The following is a 21,637-nucleotide window of genomic DNA, read 5'->3' on the forward strand; positions in this document are numbered from 1 at the left end:
ATGGTACTTTCTTAATACAGGAAGGAAACAGAAGCCAGGATCCCTGTTTATATCTGGGCAGACTGCAGTCTATGTGCAACACTACTGCAGAGGATGTCATTTACATAGATCACAATGTGAATGGTGCCTCCTAAAATGGAGCAATATGGTAGAATTGATAAAATCTTCTTTGGTTTCATTGCCATTCTCTAATTATCTAGGGCTAAGTTTGACTTCTCTTCACTTATCATCACATCCACTCCACAATATATTGACTGGTTTGTCATTTCTACTGGTAAGTCTCCCAAATTCATTTTTATGCCCTTCTCACTGCCACTGCTCTAGTTTCATCACACATTTTCCTTTCCTAAAATATTACAATAGCCTCCTAACTGGTCTTTCTACCTCCTGTTCTATTATAGCCTTCATACCAGGGGCAGAATAGCTTTTTCCAGTTGCCTGGGACATTTTGGCTATGAACTGGGCTGAAGGCAAAGGATAGACAGATCATTTCTTAAAATCTGTTTTCATCGTATGATTTCTCAATCACTATTTGGATTTGAATTAGTATTTCTAGTATTTGAATAGTGCTAATAAAAACCTCTTTCAGCTGTAATTTTCAGGTGGAGAAATAGTTTACAAAAAATTGTCTGTAATTGCTTCTTATTTTGTAGGGCCTGTGTGCTAATATGCTCTTGGCTACATGGACATTTTAAAATATTTAAATATTTAAAATCAAACTTTTTTTTAAACATATAATGTATTATTTGTTTCAGAGGTACAGGTCTGTGATTCAACAGTCTTACACAATTCACAGTGCTCACCATAGCACATACCCTCCCCAATGTCTATCACCCAGCCACCCCATCCCTTCCACTCCCCACCACCCCAGCAACCCTCAGTTTGTTTCCTGAGATTAAGAATTCCTCATATCAGTGAGGTCATATGATACATTATATGTTTAAAAAAAAAGAAGAAGAAGAAGATAGCAGGAGGGGAAAATGAAGGGGGGGAAATCGGAGGGGGAGACGAACCATGAGAGACTACGGACTGAAAAAAAAACTGAGGGTTCTAAAGGGGACGGGGGTGGGGGGATGGGTAAGCCTGGTGATGGGTATTAAAGAGGGCACGTTCTGCATGGAGCACTGGGTGTTATACACAAACAATGAATCATGGAACACTACATCAAAAACTAATGATGTAATGTATGGTGATTAACATAACATAATAACAAAAAAAAAATCAAATCAAACTTTTTGGTCTCAACATTAATCCAGGCTACCTAAAGAAAACGGGGTATTATTGTAAGGATACACTCCTTACACTGTACACTGGAGTTTACAGGAATTGAAGGATAAAAAACAAAACACAACTGATCTTCATGGGACAGAGATCACAACTCTTCTCACAAGAGCAGGAACTTGCTCTTGCTCTAATGGTGCCTGTACTCCTCTCTCTAGATCTCCTCTACTCTCCTTTCTCTCTACCAGTTGACTTCCTCTGGTACTTATCTTGACTATGTCCATACAAAAGACGGGTGCCTCACATAATGGCTGCTTCAACCCACTTTACATCAAGACAAATCAGTATTTTGTTTCAGATTTTGTTATACTGCATCTTCTGTGTCATTTATTTAGAATTTTCTGAAAAGGGAATCTGATTGGCTCAGGTTACCTTTTTAACACCGGCCTAAATATTTTAGGCATAAATATTTGCAAGCCATGGTTTCTCTTGGGTCAGCTTTATTCTTTGTCCTCCAATCAACTATGGCTGGAGGCTTGAAGTCATGTGGCATTTAAAACATGACTGCTGCCTTTTGGCAGGTGTGTAGGAGGGGGAGCCTCCATGAGAAAGTACAGTTGCAGTGGTAGACATTAGTACTACAAAAATACAGAGACAATTCCTGCTTTTTAGTAGGCATTCCTCGCCACACCTCCATTTTGTACCTTTATAGAATACAAAATATAGTTCAAATGACCTCATTATAGTCAATCTTGTCATAAAGTTAGTCCAAACATGAAATGACTTTCAATTCCTAATGTTTTGAGTCATACATTGACTTAATAAAACATTATCCTTGAGGATTTGAATAAATAAAAGCTCTGAACCTTAGGTTATTCAACCATTTCCTGATAAAGACTAATTAATTGAAAATGCTTTTGCATTGAAATACAACATGAATGCATTATAGTAAGAACTGTACTAATAAAATACAAATAATAGGAGAGGCTATAAGTATAAATTATAGGATATTTGAAAATTTTACTATGAATAGCCATGTTAAAAATTCTGATGTGAGGGTGCCTGGGTGGCTCAGTCAGTTAAGCATCTGCCTTCGGCTCAGGTCATGATCCCAGGGTCCTGGGATCAAGTCCCGCATCAGGCTCCCTGCTCCGTGGAAAGCCTGCTTCTCCCTCTGCCTCCGCCCCTCTCTCTCTCTGTCTCTCTTGAATAAATAAATAAAATCTTAAAAAAATTTTTTGATGTGAGGTTTTGTCAGCAAATTTGGGGGGAATAGTGCACCCTCTGAGATTAAATATATCTTTATTTTATTTTTTTAAGTAGCCTCCATACCCAATGTGGAGCCCAAAATGGGGCTTGAACTCACGACCCTGAAATCACGACCTGAGCTGAGATCAAGAGTCAGATACTTAACCAACTGAACCACCCAGGTGCCCCTAAATATATCTTTACATTAAGAACTTTTTTCTTATCAAAAATGAAAAAATCAAATATAATTAAAATGTGAAATCATCCCATATTGCAGATTTCCATGTGGTTGTCTGAATTTTTTACTTTGTGCAACCATACAGAAAATTTACTATGCTCAAACTTTGGGGATAATAAAACAAATTAATATATTGGATGATGAAATGCAAATGAATAGTGTTTACACTTAATCTTTTCAATATGTGTACTTGAATATGGTTAGACAATTCTAATTAACTGGATGTTAGTATAATAAAATATAGGGAAACTTTGCAATCAGGCCATTGAATATTCAGTTAAATTATATTGGTATGCACTTCTATTTGCTTCTAATGCCAAGGATCCATTGGTAAGATAAATGCCCATTTTGTGGTCTGTTATGCAGAAAATGTTTAATACAGTATTTGATTTACTCTGTTTAATCTTCCCTATTGAATGTGCTTATCCATCCATGCAAAATTCGGTATGCTGCTTTCTATTACTATGACATTACAATTAAACAGCTAAAAGAACAGCAAGACTATCTATAAACATTCATGAAATTCCCACAAAATTATTCATAGATTTTTGTTTTGTTTTGCAAGGACTATGAAAAAATACAAATGTGTTCTGAATATTTCTGTATTGACTAAGCTGACAGACACAATAGTTAGTACAAATCATTATTTCGTTACTAAAACTAGTACTTAAAACATATTTCTAATATAGTGGAAATAATTGTTGTCATGACATTGATTATATTTTAAAGGTAAAAATGAACATGAATTCAACCTGAATTTTATATAACAGAAAATGGTATGATGGGATAATATTTGTATATATTTGAAATGGAAAAGTCCAAGTTGACTTCAAGTGGGTATACTGTAAAACTCCTTAAAGAGTATGCATGTTCACAAAAGTGCTACTTTGGGTAGTTTCAGTTTATTCTCCAGTAAACTCGATTTTCTCCATTTCCAGCTATGTTTTACCGTTCAGAATACTTGTGCTCATGACTTTTTATTACCACTACCACCACAGCTTTAGAGACAGAAAAATTTTAATTCAAAGTAAGCTCCACCCCCAAATTACTAGAACTCATGCAGCAATTCAGTAATGTGGCAGGATACAAAATCAATGCACAGAAGTCAGTTGCTTTCTTATACACTAACAACTCAACTGTAGAAAGAGAAATTAGAGAAATGATTCCATTTACAATAGCACCAAAAACCATAAGATACCTTGGAATAAACCTAACCAAAGAGGTAAAGGATCTATACTCTAGGAACTATAGAACACTCATGAAAGAAATTGAAGAAGACAAAAAAGATGGAAAAACATTCCATGCTCATGGATCGGAAGAATAAACATTGTTAAAATGTCTATGCTACCCAGAGCAATCTATACCTTCAATGCCATCCTGATCAAAATTCCAATGACATTTTTCAAAGTGCTGGAACAAACAATCCTAAAACTTGTATGGAATCAGAAAAGACCCAGAATTGCCAAGGAAATGTTGAAAAAGAAAAACAAAGCTGGGGGCATCACATTGCCCGATTTCAAGCTATATTACAAAGCTGTGATCACCAAGACAGCATGGTACTAGCAGAGAAACAGACATATAGACCAATGGAACAGAATAGAGAACCCAGATATGGACCCTCAACTCTACAGTCAAATAATCTTTGACAAAGCAGGAAAAAACATGCAATGGAAAAAAGACAGTCTCTTCATTAAATGGTGCTGGGAAAATTGGACAGCCACATGCAGAAGAATGAAACTCAAGCATTCTCTAACACCATACACAAAGATAAACTCAAAATGGATGAAAGACCTCAATGTGAGACAGGAATCCATCAAAATCCTAGAGGAGAACACAGGCAGTAACCTCTTTGACATCGGCCATGGCAACTTCTTTCAAGATACATCTCCAAAAGCTAGTGAAACAAAAGCAAAAATGAACTTTTGGGACTTCATCAAGATAAAAAGCTTCTGCACAGCAAAGGAAACAGTCAACAAAACAAAGAGGCAACCCACAGAATGGGAGAAGATATTTGCAAATGACACTACAGATAAAGGGCTGGTATCCAAGATCTATAAAGAACTCTTCAAACTCAACACCCAAAAAACAAATAATCAAGTCAAAAAATGGGCAGAAGATATGAAAAGACACTTCTCTGAAGAAGACATACAAATGGCTAACAGACACATGAAAAAATGTTCATATTCATTAGCCATCAGGCAAATTCAAATCAAAACCACATTGAGGTACCACCTTACACCAGTTAGAATAGCAAAAATGGAAAGGGAAAGAAACAACAAATGTTGGAGAGGTTATGGAGAAAGGGGAACCCTCTTACACGTTGGTGGGAATGCAAGTTGGTACGGCCACTTTGGAAAACAGTGTGGAGGTGCCTCAAAAAATTAAAAATAGAGCTACCTTATGCCCCAGCAATTGCACTACTGGGTATTTACCCCAAAGACACAGATGTAGTGAAAAGAAGGGCCACATGCACCCCAATGTTCATAGCAGCAATGTCTGCAATAGCCAAACTGTGGAAAGAGCCAAGATGCCCTTCAACAGATGAATGGATAAAGAAGATGTGGTCCATATATACAATGGACTATTACTCAGCCATCTGGAGGAGATTATGCTAAGTGAAATAAGTCAAGCAGAGAAAGTCAATTATCATATCACTTATTTGTGGAACATAAGGATTAGCATGGAGGACATTAGGAGAAGGAAGGGAAAAATGAAGAGGGGGAGTCAGAGGGAGAGATGAACCATGAGAGACTATGGACTCTGAGAAACAAACAGGGTTTTAGAGGAGGGTGGGGATTGGTTAGCCCGGGGATGGGTATTAAGGAGGGCACGTACTGCATGGAGCACTGGGTGTTATATGAAAACAATGGATCGTGGATCACCACATCAAAAAGTAATGATGTATGGTGACTAATATAACATAATAAAATTTTAAAAAAAAGAAAGAACATTTAGAAATTGTGAAACTATTAAAAAAAAACAAAGTAAGCTCAAACATTAGTTCTGTATTTAAAAAAATTTTTCTTTTGTAAGTCTGGAACTTGTATTAAGGAGTTAGTAATTTACTTTTTAACTGCTATTGCTTGTTTTTCATGGTGTTAAGAGATATACATTCATATAGACATAACTATTTTCTAAGAAGCTCTTTTAAACCTAAAGAACTCAAGGTATTGATGGCTTATCTGGCACTCTTACTTTATACAAGAAGATCAGTGTCTGGTATGTTTGGTTGTTTACAGTATGGTAAGAATGAGATTCCATGGTAGCGAATTCAATTTGTGTGTGTGCGTGTGTGCACGTGTGCGTGCGCATGCATGCATATGTGTATAAAATTATGTGTCTCCTGGATCATAATCTATACTAGTAACACTGACATCTGGAAAGACTATGTAATAGTTCTGCTCCATCTGACCCCATTACCACTCCTAGAAAATTTTTTGCTGTGTCCTAATGATGATGGAGCAAAAACATCATCTATGAAAACACAAGAAATTTCATTCTGAGTCAGGCCAATAGTCCAGGCTAGTGTTTCCCAGACTATGTTCTGTGCTTTAAAAGTTATTGTGTTGGGGCACCTGGGTGGCTCAGTCGGTTAAACTTCTAAATCTTGATTTCAGCTCAGGTCATGATCTCATGGTCATGAGATAGAGCCCCGAGTCCGGCTCCCTGCTCAGTGCGGAGTCTGCTTCAGATTCTTTCTCCCTCTGCCCCTCCCTGCTTGTGTGCGTGCTCTCTCTCTCTCTCTCAAATAAATAAATAAATATGCCACTTTAAAAAGTTATTGTGTCAACTATACTCAAATAAAAAACATTTTTAAAAGTTTATTATGAAATCCTGATAGTTCACATATTTATTATAAAAGATCTGAAGAGTCCTCCAGTAAAGAAACCATTTGACTTTAACTGCTCACTAAATGTATTTGATCATGAAACCTGTATTAACATCCTACAGAATTACTTTTCCCAAGAACCCACTTTAGGAAAAAGGCTGACCATGGAACTGAAAAGGGTTTCATAGGGGATTGTGACAGATCTCCACTCCTTCAGCATTCAAGAAATATTTATTAAGCTCTTCCTCAATTATAGGCATTCTTCTAGATGCTTAGGAGTCAGTGAACAAAGACCCCTACCCTTATACTACTAACTTTTACAATCCTTGAATTTAGATAAGCCTTTTTTTTTTTTTTAAAGATTTTTATTTATTTATTTGACAGAGAAAGAGAGAGCACAAGTAGGCAGAGTGGCAGGCAGAGGGAGAGGGAGAAGCAGGCTCTCTGCTGAGCAGGGAGCCAGACGTGGGGCTCGATCCCAGGACCCCAGGATCATGACCTGAGCCGAAGGCAGCCACTTAACTGACTGAGCCACCCAGGCGCCCTAGATAAGCCTTTCTTAAATATGTTTGTATATTCAATTCCTAAGCCATTATGGAGGGAGATAATTTATATATTATTTAAGAATAAATTATGTATTCTATAATACTGCATGACAAAATAACTATTAACATGAAAAATTATTTTTTGGTCACATGAATTTAAAACCCAAAAGTCAGAAAAAAATATTGAAATGATCAATATGGTATCAATCATTTCAACGAAGAATAAAAAAATTCACTAGTCTACAGGATAAATTTCAAATGAAAAAATGCTAAATAACCAAATATATGCATTTAAAATGTTGACAGATACTGCCAAATTGCCATTCAAAGAAATTATATCAGGAGGCACCTGGCTGGCTCAGTCAGTAGAGTATGTGACTCTTGATCTTGGGGGTTGTGATTTGAGCCCTGCGTTGGGTGTAGAGATTACTTAAAAATAAAGTCTTTTTTTTTTTTTTTTAAAGAAAGAAATTGTATCCATTTCCACTTCCATTAGCAGTGTATGAGTGAGACTGCTCCCCCAGAACTTTACCAATACTGTATGTTATCAAATAATTTCATTTTGCCAATCTGATGGGTGAAAGTTGTTTATCTCCCATATGCTCCCAATGACTGCTGCTGCTGCTACTCCTACTTACTACTACTAATATTCAAGTGCTTACTACCAGTCAAATATAGTGTTAAGTACTTTATTTACCCCTCATAACCACCATGGAGGGTAAGTAATATTATTGTCACTTTACCTATGAGGAAACAGATTCAGAGAGGTTAAGTAACTTATCTGAGGCCATTCAATTGGTAAGTGATGCAAGTGGGACTCCAATCTAGGAAGTCTGGCCAAGAATCTGAACTCATAACCATTATCCTATAGTGCATAAGTAAAGGATGTTCATTGCAGTACCATTTGTAGTAGCAAAAGACTAGAAAAGAACTAAATATCCATCAATAGAGGAATACTAAATAAATCATGGTCTATTCATATAATGGAATTATAGTAAAGTATTAAAAATGAGGTGTCTCTATACGTTCTGAGAACACAAGATCTCCTAAATATAATAAGTAAAAAAATACAGGTGTAAGGTGAGGAATAATGTTTATAGCATGCTACCATTTGTGTCAAAAAAGAAACAAAGGGATTACTGCTTCCCTTACACACACACACACACATACACACACACACACATGCATATACATACACAATCTCTAGCAGGATTCACAAGAAATGGATAATATCTCTGGGGAGGACAACCTGGGGGCGGGGCTAGGAGGGTATGGAGACTTCTTAGTCTTACGAGTCTTTGTATGATCTTTTGCTAGTTGGATTGTTTATTAACCACATGTGTATTGTTCAATTATAAACACAAAACCAGCTGATCAAATAAGTTTACTGGGCAATCAACTCATTTTATTCTCATTTAAAATAGTACTCATGTGTGGTTTCCTGAAGACTTCCTGTACCTTATTATTTACCCATTCATTCAATAGATTTAAAAAATCATTTATTTTTGACAAATAAAAATTGTATATATTTAAGGTGTACAATGTAATGTTTTGATATATATGATATGAAATGATTAGCACAATCAAACTGATTAACATATCCATCACCTCCCATAGTTACCTTTTTTTGTGGTAAGAACACTTGAAATCTATAATCTTAATAAATTTCAAGTATACATTTTTGACTATAGTCACCATGCTGTACATAAGTCTCCAGAACTTATTCATGTTACAACAGAAATTTTGTACCCTTTGATCAATATGTTCCCTTTTCCTCTACCCCCAGTCTCTCTCTGGTAACCATCATTCTACTCTCTGTTACTATGAGTTTGACTTAAAAATACGTATTTTTCAGATTCCACATATAAATGAGATCATGCGGTATTTGTCTTTCTGTGTCTGGCTTATTTCACTTCAGCATAATGTTCTCTAGATTCATCCATGTCATTACATGTGGCAGAATTTCTTTCTTTTTAAGGGCTGAATAGTATTCCTTTATATAAGGAATATATATATATGGATATATATATCATTCATCTGTTGATGAACACTTAAGTTGTTCCCATATCTTGGCTACTGTGAATAATGTTGCAATGAACATGGGAGTGCAGATATCTCTTTGAGATAGTATTTTATTTGTTTTGGATATATACACAGAAGTGGGATTTCAGCAGATATTTTTGAGTGCCTATTATGTGCTAGGCACTGAATGATGTATTAGAAATATAATGGTGAACAATATAGGCATAGTCCTTGCCTTTGTGTAACTTACATCCTAGGAGGATAACAGATATGAAATAAGAAATTGCATAAGCAATTTGATATTTCCAATCATGAAAAGTTCAACAAAGGAGGAGTATAGGAGACTTAAGGCAGACTGAGGACTAGATGAAGACTCGCCAGAGAAAGTGATGTTTTGAATGAACTGCAAAATGAGTAGGATTAAAGTAGAAGAAAGGGAGAAGGACAAAAGTGCACGTCAGGCACATGGAAGAACATGAATGAATGCCCTGAAGCAGGAAGGAGCATGGGGTATCAGACAAAATGGAGAGACAATATGGCTGGAGCTTAGAAAGACAAGGGTGAGAGGTATATGAGCCTAGAAAGTTCAGCCGGGACTTTTAGACCATGTTTAAAATTTTGGAGTGTATTTTCAGAGCAATGGGAAATCATGCAAGTTTTAGGGAGGGGAGGACATAATTAGATTTGAAATTTTTAAAAAGATTTTATTCTTAAGTAATCTCTACATTCAATGCAAGGCTTGAACTCACAACCCTGAGACCAGGAGTCACATGCTCCACCAACTGAGCCAGCCAGGCACCCCTATATTTGAATTTTTAAAAGTTTACCTGCAGTGTAGACAGTGGACTGAAGGGAAGCAAGCATAAATGAGGGGTCCAGCTGGGACCTATTGTAGTAGTCCAGGTAAGAGATAATGAGGGCAGTCCAGATTGTGAGGTGGATATGTTTCCAATATAACTTTGAGATAGATCTGGCAAGATTTGCTGATGAAATTGGGTTAAGAGTGAAAGAGAATGATATATCAAGGATGATTCTTAAGGTTTTTGACTTGAGTAACTGATTAGAAGGTGGTACTGTTTCTAAGGTAGGGAACACTGGATGAAGAGGTTTGGGAGTGGGGCTGAAATGTTCAGGAGTTTGGTACTGGACATGTTCAGAAGAGATGTTGAGTAAGGGCTTGGATATCTGGATCTGGAGCTCAAAGGAAAGCCCAGGGATAGAGACCATTAAATAACTGGTTTGTAAAAAAAGATGACACATCAGATCCCACAGTTAAGTAAGCTTCTGAATACAAGGTAAATGTTCAGGGAATCATGGTTTTTCAACTCAGGAAACCATTAAGTACAAAATTAGGATCTCAGTGATTTAACAGGGTAAGTCAATTTGTATCGCTCATCTCATTGTAATGTGACTTATCCAAATAAAATATTTCAGTTCTCAAAAACAGATGTCCTTAGAATAATAGAATAGACAGCAATTAAGCTGCTTTGCTTCATGCTATTTTAATGACATTATCAACCCCTATATTCATCTTTACTTTGCAGAAGATCTATAAAAATACATGTGACAGAAAAGGTATTTTGAGCATTTTCTCCATGCAGAGGCTTTAATTTTTTCTAATGTAATCATATTTTTCATGCTCAGAGAGGGTGTGATAGAGGACAGCTAAAACACAGGGTGGCAATTTTATCTTTCTGAGGGTCCTGCTTTCTAGCTTCAGAATAAAAGGGATTTCCTATTTGGGGCAAAACATATTGGAAAATTAGCACGACAGAGTAATATTACTTGTTTATTTCGTTTTATACCCCACTAGATGTAAACTTCATGAAGTCAGGGGTTTTTGTCTGTTTTACTCATTGCTGTAATTCCAGCATCTAAATCAGTGCCTTGCACATGGTAGGTATTCAATAAATATTTAAGGAAAATTGAATGAAATAATAAGTTGTGTCTTCACATTGTGTCTATTTGTTAGAAAATTTCTGAGTCCATAGAAAGTTAGATATACTCATACTGAAAAAGATATATATATATACACACACATATACACATATCGCCAAAGTAAGATGGAGATACCTTAATTTATCATGTTTTTAACCACCCATCCATAGCTTCTGTTAGAGGAGACTTTGAAGTTCCCTGTGTTTACTTTGGGAAACCTATTAATTTTCATTTCCACTGGTGGTATTAAGAGTCTCATAGATAAGATCTATTTCACTTCTGATAGTACTCAAAACTTTCTTTTCATATCAAGGCAAATGGCAGAGTGATTTACTGAACAATACATTACATTTCTCAGAGGAGTATCTTACACAAAATATTCATCAGAGGACCATATCACAAGAGAATTGTTCAATACATCCAGATAGTCCATAAAAGAAATTAATGAAACATGTAAAATATTGCTAAAGATTATGGCAAAATGCAGCAAAACAAAACAAAACCCAAACCCAGTAAAATACAATTTTAAAGAATTTTCATGGAACCTTAGCAAAGTAACAAACATGTACTGAGCATCTTCAATATATAAGACACATGATAGTTGTGGGCAGATATAAAGATGAAGACTTAGTCCCTGTATTCATAGTACTTACCATCTATTAGGGGAGTCAGAACTAAACTCAGTTCAGCAAACACTGACTGGCATTCCTATTAAGCTACAGGCTCATATTAGATGCAGGGGGTAAAAAGATAAGTAAGGCCCGGTCCCTGTCATAGAGGGACTTAAAATTTAGGTTGTTATATATCTGGGTGTATATTTTTGTATGTGTGGGGCTGTGTTAACTGTATAGGAACCAACATAATGCAAATAATTGCAGTGCAATATGGGAGGCTATGACAGGGTGTTAGCACTACATAGGGAAATTTAACCCAATATAGGGAGGAGATAAAAGGAGGAGGTGGTAGAACCTGAACTGAATATTAAGGATATGTTAGCTGGAGTATGGGAATATCATTCCATGCTAAAGGAAAAACAGTGTGACTGGAAAACCACAAACAGTTCAGCGGACAGGTGGTGTAAGGGAAGGTCAACTACTGGCACTTTCTCTTTTGGAATTATTTCTCTCCTCAATTATTTTGAAACTCTTGTAAAATAACGAAAATAACTACAATGAACCCTAAAGCCCCTCATCAAATACAATCACTTTAATATAAAGGCCATTTTACCTTGATCATTTCTGCAGCAGTTTATCAGAAGAATCTTGTATGGACTCCTTGTATACGTATAAAAAACCAGATTCAGAACCAATAAACGCTTATCAAGCAACTACTATGCTTTTATATCTTTTTTCCCTCCTGTAAAGCAAAGCCAATTTTGTAAAAATATACTGCCGGGTGGCTGCGTGGACTAACTAGAACAAATACAGACGCAATTTAGGTTTCGTTGTGGCGAAACTAAGGCGAGAGGTTTTTCATGGGTTTTCATTGGGGAGATATGGAGACGAAAAAGATACGGGATATAGTTTGAAAGAATTGGTGCGAAAAATTATGCCTCGGGGGGCCAAAACGAAAGTGCACACACACAGGGGGAAACAAGTTACCAGGCTGGAATGAAAATTTCCTTTGTTCACAGACCAATCCCCTTTCAGTTTCATTCCGCCCTTCATCTATCCCAACAATTCTTGCTTCATCATTGTCAAGGGGCACCCAGGTTTTCCCATTCATCCTAGCTAGCAGAGCAAAAATCTCCAACTCATTACTACCCCAAACCTCCAGGCTAAACGCGCTACTGCACTCAGCCTGGAAAATAAACTGAGCTTTTAACATTCGCGTAAACATTTAAAATAAAATGCTGTAGCCGCCTACCTGGACCGGCCACCAAGAACTACAATATCCAGAATGCACTGTTTTTCCTTCCACCTTCTACCAGGGCAACGCCTGACTAGATCTCATTTCCACAAGCAATAGTCACATGACACGTTTCCTTTCAAGATGGCGGATAATCTCCCTTCGGAGTTTGATGTGATCGTAATAGGGACGGGTATGTGTGGCTCTGGTACTCCCCGAACAAAGTGTAGGAAATCTATCTCGTTCCTACCTTCTCTGTCAGTGGTGAGGGTTGGCGAGAAATGCCGGGGGTTGAGGATGGGAGGGAGGACGGGAAGGAAGTGAGGTAGTGTGGAGTCAGCGCGGGACTTGGCAGTTCCAGGGAGGGGCTTGGACCCACGGTACTTAGCGCCATTTGAGTAGGGGTCGATCTGGTCGATGCCGATCGCTGAGGTTGGTTGCTGCGGGTGATTCTGTAATTTCCTTAGAGGGAGGTGGGTTTGTAGTGTCATGAGAACGGAGGGTCGGGATTTTATCGAAGGAAACGCCTTTGGCATGACATGATTCCCTCCTTGTTGATTTCAAGGTGATATTCCCCGTCATTGTCTCGCCCTTTCTTAGGAATTTTTCATATATTTATGTAGTCCTAGGGTGTAGTGCAGCTCGGATACAGTTTAGTCCTCAGGTTTTCGAGAAAGGTGCTCAGTTGTTGCCCGTGTGCGTATTAATTTACTAGGACAAGGACACGGATTCTTTTCTATTGTGTTGACAAACCTAGGGAATTGTGTTTTGTTGAGTTAGCCATTCCTGCTTTATGATGCTGAAAGATAGCGTTTTGCTTTCTATCACCCACCTATCAACTCACAACTAAATGAGCTGAGAAGCTTCTGTGAATTCCATTTCAGGTGTGGGACCTTATCTTCCCCTCGTTTACCCATCATTTATTCTCCGTGTTTTGGGTGGAGTCAGAAAAATCCCCTGCAATTTCTAGTTGACAAATTCAACGTACAACACGTGGCAGAAGACATTTGGCAGCAGTTGGTATTTTGTTTTTAATAGTGTAAAGGGCGGATTTTAGATGGCGTGAAGTAGGTTGTTGAGAGGGCTTTTCTCCTGTTTGCAGAATGTGGTAGGTCGGAGAAGCTCTGGTGGATGAGAACCTGTCCATTGTGTTAACGAATGGAGTTTGTTGTCTTCTCAAACAGTGGGGGCAGCCATGTTTCCAGGGCGGGAGTAAAAATAATAGCTACCTGGTTTTGAATGCTTATTATTTGCTAATTGATGTGCTAAGCACTTTAGAAGCTGTTTGTAATCCTCACAACAACCTCCTTAGAGTAGGTATTCTCTACACTTTGCAGACGAGGAAAAGGGGCCTTAGAAAGATTGCTGTGGGGCGCCTGGGTGGCTCAGTTGGTTAAGCGACTGCCTTCGGCTCAGGTCATGATCCTGGAGTCCCTGGATGAGTCCCGCATCGGGCTCCCTGCTCGGCAGGGAGTCTGCTTCTCCCTCTGACCCTCCCCCCTCTCATTTGCTGTCTCTCTCATTCTTTCTCTCTCAAATAAATAAATAAAATCTTAAAAAAAAAAAAAAAAAAAAGAAAGATTGCTGTGTACTCAAGATCACACAGCTGGTAAATTTCCAAAGGCCCATTCCATCTCAGAAGGAGAATCAGTGCTTCAGACCTTCAGAGTTAACCCATATTAGTAGAAATAATTGAGAAAGGTTGTTTCTAGACCTTGCTTGGCCTTCAAATAGCTGTTTGAATTGCTAGGGCACTTAATCTCTCTGAGCCTCAGTCTTGTTTTTAAACACAGAAAGGGTAAACTAGTCTTTCAGGTATTGTCTAACCAAAAATTCTCTTATTCTAGTTGCATGTGGGTAATTGGTCTCAGGACAACAAAGACATGTTTATTCCCATTCTGAAAACTGCAGGGCTGCAGATAACTTGGCTCTAGCTGCTGTGAACAGATGTTGGATGTTCTCTCCAGTCTATCCTAAAACGGAGAACAACATCCATTTTTGAATAGTTGTTATACCATACTTGGATTCTATATTATTGCCTTTCTTTTTTGTTACCTAGGAACTTGGGGTGTTTTTTTTTTAATTTTTTGAATTATTATAAGATTTTTCTTACCTGGATTCAAATTTTAATTGATAAGAGTGCTAATTCCTATTACTAAATGCCGTTAATTCTTAAATAGTTGCTTTCTGGTTCAGTTCATAGTATGGACTATATTCATCCTGTTAGAGTCCGTTATGGTAGAGGTAGGAAGATACTGTGAGTGATACAGAAAATTGCATTAGGTGGCATCTGGTGTATTTAGAAAAAGATTCATTTTAGACTTATTCCAGTGCGGGTAGTATTATTTCTCAAAGTATGGGAAGAACTTATTTGAAGTTAATTGTAAGTTATGTTTTTCATATCACTTAATGGTGAACATACTCTGAGTTTATCAAGCACGTTGCATAAATTTATGTTATGAAGCTTTGTTTTTAGGTATGTTAAAACGGAAAAATTGGATAAGTCATTTCCCAAATGATTCTAATAATTCCAGTCATTACTTAATTGGAATTATTGTTAATGTGTTTGGAATATTTTTCTTCTGAAATAGTTTGCTGAAAGTAGTCTTAAAAATGTTTGCATTGGGGCACCTGGATGGCTCAGTCGGTTAAGCGTCTAACTCTTGATCTCAGCTCAGGTCTTGATCTCAGGGTCGTTGAGTTCAAGCCCCACAGTTGGGCTCCACATTGGGCATGGAGCCTACTTAAAAATATATGTATATGTATGTTCGCATTACTAAATACTGGCTTGAGTAAATCTTAGGAAAAGCAGCATTTCTTATATTCAGTTTTACTGACAAAAGCAGAATTAATCATGCATGTATCACAAACATGAAGAAATAGGCTATGAAATGTAATTTTTCTTTTAGTAGATTTAGCTCTATGTCAAGAGACAATTGCTTCAAGTAAAAACATCTGTAGATAATATTTAAATTCCTTTGTCCTTGATTAATTAGTATTTTTTTTTTTTTTTTTTTTTTTACTTTTCATATCACAAGATTTTCCTTAGGGTCATGTTTTGAAGAGATTATGGGAAGATAAAGTTTTGTATGTTTTTTCTTAGTTATGTCCGTTTCTTTCTGATTACAAAATACAGGAAATATCTGTCAAACACCCAAAGGCAGAGGGATAAAATCAAGTATTTGAGCTGTGAAAAATATAGAAGAAAATGGAATAAGGAAGGGGGGCCATCTGGAGTCTTAAAGGAGAGGACAAAACTGGATGTAAGTGATGTTCTAGGAAGTGGCTTTCAGTTTGGGTACACAGTTGTCATTTTCAAGATATTTTGCCATTTAAAAAGACATTGGAATGATGGGTTGTAGAGAAGTATCATTGGTTTCAGGATAAAAATAGTCTCAATAACATAACACCTCATTGGAAGTGACATCTGTGTAATCTGCAGTCTGCATCAGAGACAACAGTTCAACAGAAGAGCAGGCAAGATGGAAGTTAGGAGAGCTGTGATAACATCGGCATGCTTCTTACATAGTGGAATCTTTCAGGTCCTCACTTAGAGCATATTCTTATTTTAGAAATAATTCCAGCATGCTCAGAGCATATTAGAAACATCCTTAACTTCTGTAAAAGCTGTGTTTGGGGATGTCATTAGATATAAGTGATAGTTGATATCCTAATGGGAAAGGGAAGAGGCAAACACCCTAAAGTGCAAGCCTACGTCAAACAGTAAAATGGCCTGGGGCCAGTTTGTATAGTGACAAATTTTTCAGAGTATTCAACCCACATTTACTGAGAACCTAGTCCCTGCCTTTGTGAAGTTTACTGTATTGCCTGTTTTCAGAGACTGGGGTTCCTGATAGTCACATCCACAGAACTGTTCTTAAGCCAACGTGGGCTTTTCGTTGCATCCTTCTTGCTTTCTGAAGACCACATAGGGATTCAGTCTGCATTCCTTTCCTTTCTGAAGTACACCACACAATTATATTTTGGGAGTTCTTTCCCTAAGATGGGCTTTGGAGTGGGCTAGCTTAAAATTTTTCCTGCAGAGGATAAACACATAGATCCTTTTTGATTAAAGAGTTTTATTGCTAAAGATTATGGAGAAAGAAATGAGGTAACCAAAATAACAAACATGGGAGAAGTTACAAAGAGTATTGCTCCTAAATTGTGACTACTTTCCTAGATAGTGCTCGACATAGTACAGTAATAGATGTGGCAGAATGGTGTAATGGGAATCACTTGACCTTTCTACTGGGTGACTTTGGGCAAATTGCATCACCTCTTGGGACACCACGTTGTTCATCTGTAAGGTGGGAGATTTGAATTAGGTGACCTATCTACCAGCTGACCATTGTGTCTGCGTAAGTATGACCCTGGGTCCTTGAAAAGGCTAAATTCTGTATAGTCCTTTTAAGGAGTCAGGTCAGTGTTTAATATACTTTAGAAATTTGGGTATCAAAATGGCTCAGAAAAATTTTCTTGCAAACAGTAAGCTGCCTTTATCAGGAAGGTCACGGAGGTAGCATGCTTCCATTCTTTGATGTTGGTTGAGAATCATAATGTCAGCTTTGGCTGGAAGCTCATTGACTATAATGCTTACGATGGTGGTGGTATAACTTCGCTTCTCTAAACGTTGGGGAATAGTAGTACTGCAGGAGGTTTTGTGAAAACATATTTACCAAATACCTTATATGTGATTTCCTACATATATATCTTACTTACTCTTCTCCCAGGATGTCTGTGTATGTTTCTAACATGACAGGATGCCCATACTTCCTCTGTCTGTATTTCCAAACATACATATACCTATTGTCCAAAGTTGAGTTATGATTTTTTTCTGTGACAAGATGCCACCTACTTGTGGGTCATGAAATCAATTCCAGCATTAAAAAAAGAGGTAGAGTAGAATATATCAGAATATATTACATGTAGTAAGGATGAATATAATTTTATGAAACAAATATTTCATGTGTGTATAATCACTGTGTAAAATATATATATGTAGATATTTTGGGGGGGTTGTCAGGGGCAAAAAGTCTTAAAGTCTAGAGAATATTAACTGAATAACAATGAATAATAATGAATATGGTATTTCAAAACTCTTTAGTTTTACAAATGCTATACCATTCATATATTTTATTTACTTTGACATGTATGTATCTCATTTGAGCAGTGTAGTGATAATGTAGTGATTGACAATGTGGTTCTGAAATGAGACAGATTGGGTTTTGAATCAGCTGTGTCTCTTGTACCACCTTACACATGTCCCTTAATGTCTAAGTTTCAATTTTCTCATTTCTATATGAGAATAAATCTCACAGAACTATGTTGAGAAGTCAGTGAAATAATTCCTGTAAGATACTTAGTAAGTGCTCAGAAAATGTAGTTGATTTTTATGCCCCATAATGCTATTCCCAGGTGCTTTTATCATCACTGTTGCTGCTTGAATGCTTCCCAGGAAGGGCTTTCCATGGAAAGCAATAGAAAGATTCAGGTGTCTGAGTCATCTTCCTCCTCTTCCCATTGGCTGGTTGGTAGGAAAGACCTTTGTATGTCTATTACCACTATTTCTAACAGATTTCTTATCTTGTGGGTTTACAAGTTTTCTATTTTTTCTTTTTTTCTCTTTCATCAGCTTGAATTATTTGTCATTTTGTTTTGTCTAAAGATTTTGAACAGATTTATCTTATTTGGGGCATAGTATGAAACTCTTCGTCAGTATAAGAATGCTGAAGGAGCTAAAGAAAGCCCACATATTTTCCTGTTCTGAAAAATGCTTTGCAATTCTTCAGGCATTTATTGGTGGAAAAGTATGTCTTTTTTGCTCTCAGGAGCTAGGAAAGTAAAGGGAGTTAGCCAACTCTGGAGAAGACTCTTTGGGAGAGACTTACCCTTCCCTGTAAATCATAAGTTTGAGCCAATTCCTCGGAGCTACATCTGTTACCAGAGTTCCCTCTGCAGCAGCATTTTCATCTCCCATGCCTCATGGCATTTTCTCATTTTCTCTAGTGATCTCATGATGTTTTGGATAACTCAAGCTACAGCAATTAAAATCAAATATGGCTGCTCATCATCACATTCTCATGTTTAACATAAAATCCCAATGCACAGAAATAATTATAATTCCATATAATTGACCTGTTACTCATGCTAAGTCACCTGCTATTCAGTTTCAGTGCAGTCTTTTAACTGAAATGTTAGGTCCTGCCTGATATGTATATAAATGGTTTTAAAAAGTAAAAAAGACTAAAAGTCTCCGTCAGTTTGTATTTATATATATATATGAAATGCTAGAGAGATTGGAAACATTTTGAGGATATTCAGTTGTAGCCAACAAAATAGGGATACTTTGAAAGATTGATTTATTGTCTTTTTGCTTTTCTAATAATCTTATTAAAGGGCAGTGTAAAAGGAGATGATGATTTATCACAGGTAGTTATTTTCCAAAGCATGACTATGATGTTTCATGTTATCATATTAAGGCTATTTAAAAAAAAGTTTGCAAATAAGAGACACAGGGGTAAAAGAGAGACAGAGACAGACCAAGGGGCAGCCAGGCCAGTGTGGTGCTTAGTGTAAGTATTTCATCTCATATTGGATTTTACCAAGAGTTTAAGTCATACTACTTGACTAATTTGGTTTATATCACATTTAGAATAGTACCAACATCTACTTTTTTTCCCCTGAGTAGTAGTCTAACATATCTTTTTTGTCCAGCCTTGTGTTCACATTGAGTTACAATGGCGATTAATTAATGGAGTTTTAATCATTGTATATTGCTTTGAAATGTTTGGATCATATATCTGTGATCCAAATTTGCACATTTGTTAAACTACTTTTCTATATATGAGTTTAAAATAATTATTATGGGGGTGCCTGGGTGGCTTAGTCGGTAAAGCGTCTGCCTTCGGCTCAGGTCATGATACCAGGGTCCTGGGATTGAGCCCCACGCCGGGCTCCCTGCTCAGTGTGGAGCCTGCTTCTCCCTCTCCTCCTGGCTTGTGCTCTCTTGCTATCTCTGTCACTATCTGTCTCTCTCTCTCAAATAAATTAATTAAAAAAAAATAATTATTATGGAAAAATTTACACAAGCTGAAGTGTAGAGAAATAGGTTTTACATACAGATAAAAGGCATATTAGGAAGATGCTGAGTTGTGACTTCTTTTTCAAATAAAAAATTTTATTTGAGTATAGTTGACACAGTTACATTAGTTTCAGATGCACAACTTCGTGATTTGACAAGTTTATACATTATATTATGTTCACAAGTGTAGCTACTATCTGTCCCATTACATTGCTATTACAATATCGTTGACTGTATTTGTTAGCTCTGCCTTTCATTCCCATGACTTACTGAGTTGTGAGTTCTAATCCTTATTTTTCTATGAACTGTGTTACTTTGGGATGAGCTATATAAGCCAAATAGATAACAGAGAATTAGTTTTAGTACCTACAACACACTGTTAAATACATGAGAAATATTTACTATATGTGAGTACTGTTGTAAGGTCTTAAAATGCATTATTTAATCTGATTCTCACAATAACCCTGTCTGTGGTAGATTAGTTAACTCCATTTTACAAATATATAACCTAAGGCTTAGTTAAGTTTGACCTAGGTCAAACTATTAAGACTAGAGTTGTTCTAGCTAAAACTGAGTTATTAGAATGAGCTCGTGGGATTCTTCCAAGTGAAAAAATGTCTTATACTGTCAATATTATATTAATGTGTCCTAGCTGTTGGTTGGCAATTGCTTCATTTTTGGGAGTCACCACTGTTGACATTAAAATCCAGATGCCAACAAGTCTTGTAGTGTTAACTCATCATTTACAACATCATTACATCTGTGTTAGCTTGCAAACCTTCTGATGAAGGTGAACTACATGACCTGGTTGTGTTTATCACTTAAAAGTGAAAGTAAAAATCACAGCCACTAAAGTAATGGTGAAAAATCGGATCAGAGAATACAGTCATATTTCAGGAGATAATCTGTTTTTCCCAGGAATTAATTATTCATTGATTTCAAGATACTTCAAGATACATAGTTTCCCACTGAAATAAAATCATTGTTAAAAATAACATATAGGCTGCTTGTGCATGTGCTGGAGTTTGCCATTTTAGGTTTTTTTGTTTGTTTTTGTTTTTTTGTTTTCTTCACTTGCAAATTAAATTTTCAAGATCAAGTATTGGACTCCTTGTCCTGTTTATGAAGCTTGTCTTTTTTTGGTTGACTATTCTTTTGGTTCCTACAATTTTCAGTATTTGTCAGCACTTACAATGGATGCATCTTAATTGACAGAATGAATCTGGTAATATCTTTTTCCTTCAAGGGCTGTGTTATTAACCTAATAACACTTTTATGTATGTACTTCCAGATGTTTTCTCACTGTGTGTATATAGCTATATGTCTACTTTTCTGTGTTTATACAAGTTTATCATAGATGCTGTTTTGAAACCTATTTTTCACCTCACAGTATGTCATGAACATCATTCCATGTCAACCAAATATTCTTTCCAGTGTCCTTCCTAAAAAGTTTTTATTTGGAGATAATTGTAGACTCACATGCAGTTGTAAGAAATAATATGGGAAGTGTATACACTTCACCCAGTTTCCCCAATGGCAAGTAACATCCTAGATAACTGTAGCATAACCAGGAAATTGACCTTACCCAATGACCTTATTCAGATTTCACCAGTTTTACATATACTTGTGTTACTTTTGTTAACAGCCTTTGGATATACATAGATAGC

The 21,637-nt window shown here is 36.7% G+C and overlaps 1 protein-coding gene and 1 long non-coding RNA gene across 4 annotated transcripts in view; one reads left to right on the top strand and one right to left on the bottom strand.

The window, feature by feature from the left end:
• Window positions 1-12,625, bottom strand: part of LOC116621897 — a 77,776-nt gene extending 65,151 nt beyond the window's left edge. The window contains exon 1 of the long non-coding RNA XR_004297486.1: window positions 12,269-12,625. This is a non-coding gene — a long non-coding RNA (uncharacterized LOC116621897). The remainder of the gene's footprint in view (window positions 1-12,268) is intronic.
• Window positions 12,626-12,958: 333 nt separating this feature from the next.
• Window positions 12,959-21,637, top strand: part of CHM (CHM Rab escort protein) — a 206,495-nt gene continuing 197,816 nt past the window's right edge. Inside the window, exon 1 of one of the 3 annotated variants that reach the window (XM_032387919.1) lies at window positions 12,959-13,082. In XM_032387919.1, coding sequence (XP_032243810.1) covers window positions 13,034-13,082 — 49 coding nt within the window. In that variant the 5' untranslated portion in view covers window positions 12,959-13,033. The remainder of the gene's footprint in view (window positions 13,083-21,637) is intronic. The other 2 variants (XM_032387917.1, XM_032387918.1) reach the window with 2 other exon arrangements.

Source organism: Phoca vitulina, unplaced genomic scaffold (assembly GCF_004348235.1).
Source record: "Phoca vitulina isolate PV1807 unplaced genomic scaffold, GSC_HSeal_1.0 scaffold51, whole genome shotgun sequence".
In the NCBI taxonomy this organism is placed as follows: Eukaryota; Metazoa; Chordata; class Mammalia; order Carnivora; family Phocidae; genus Phoca; species Phoca vitulina.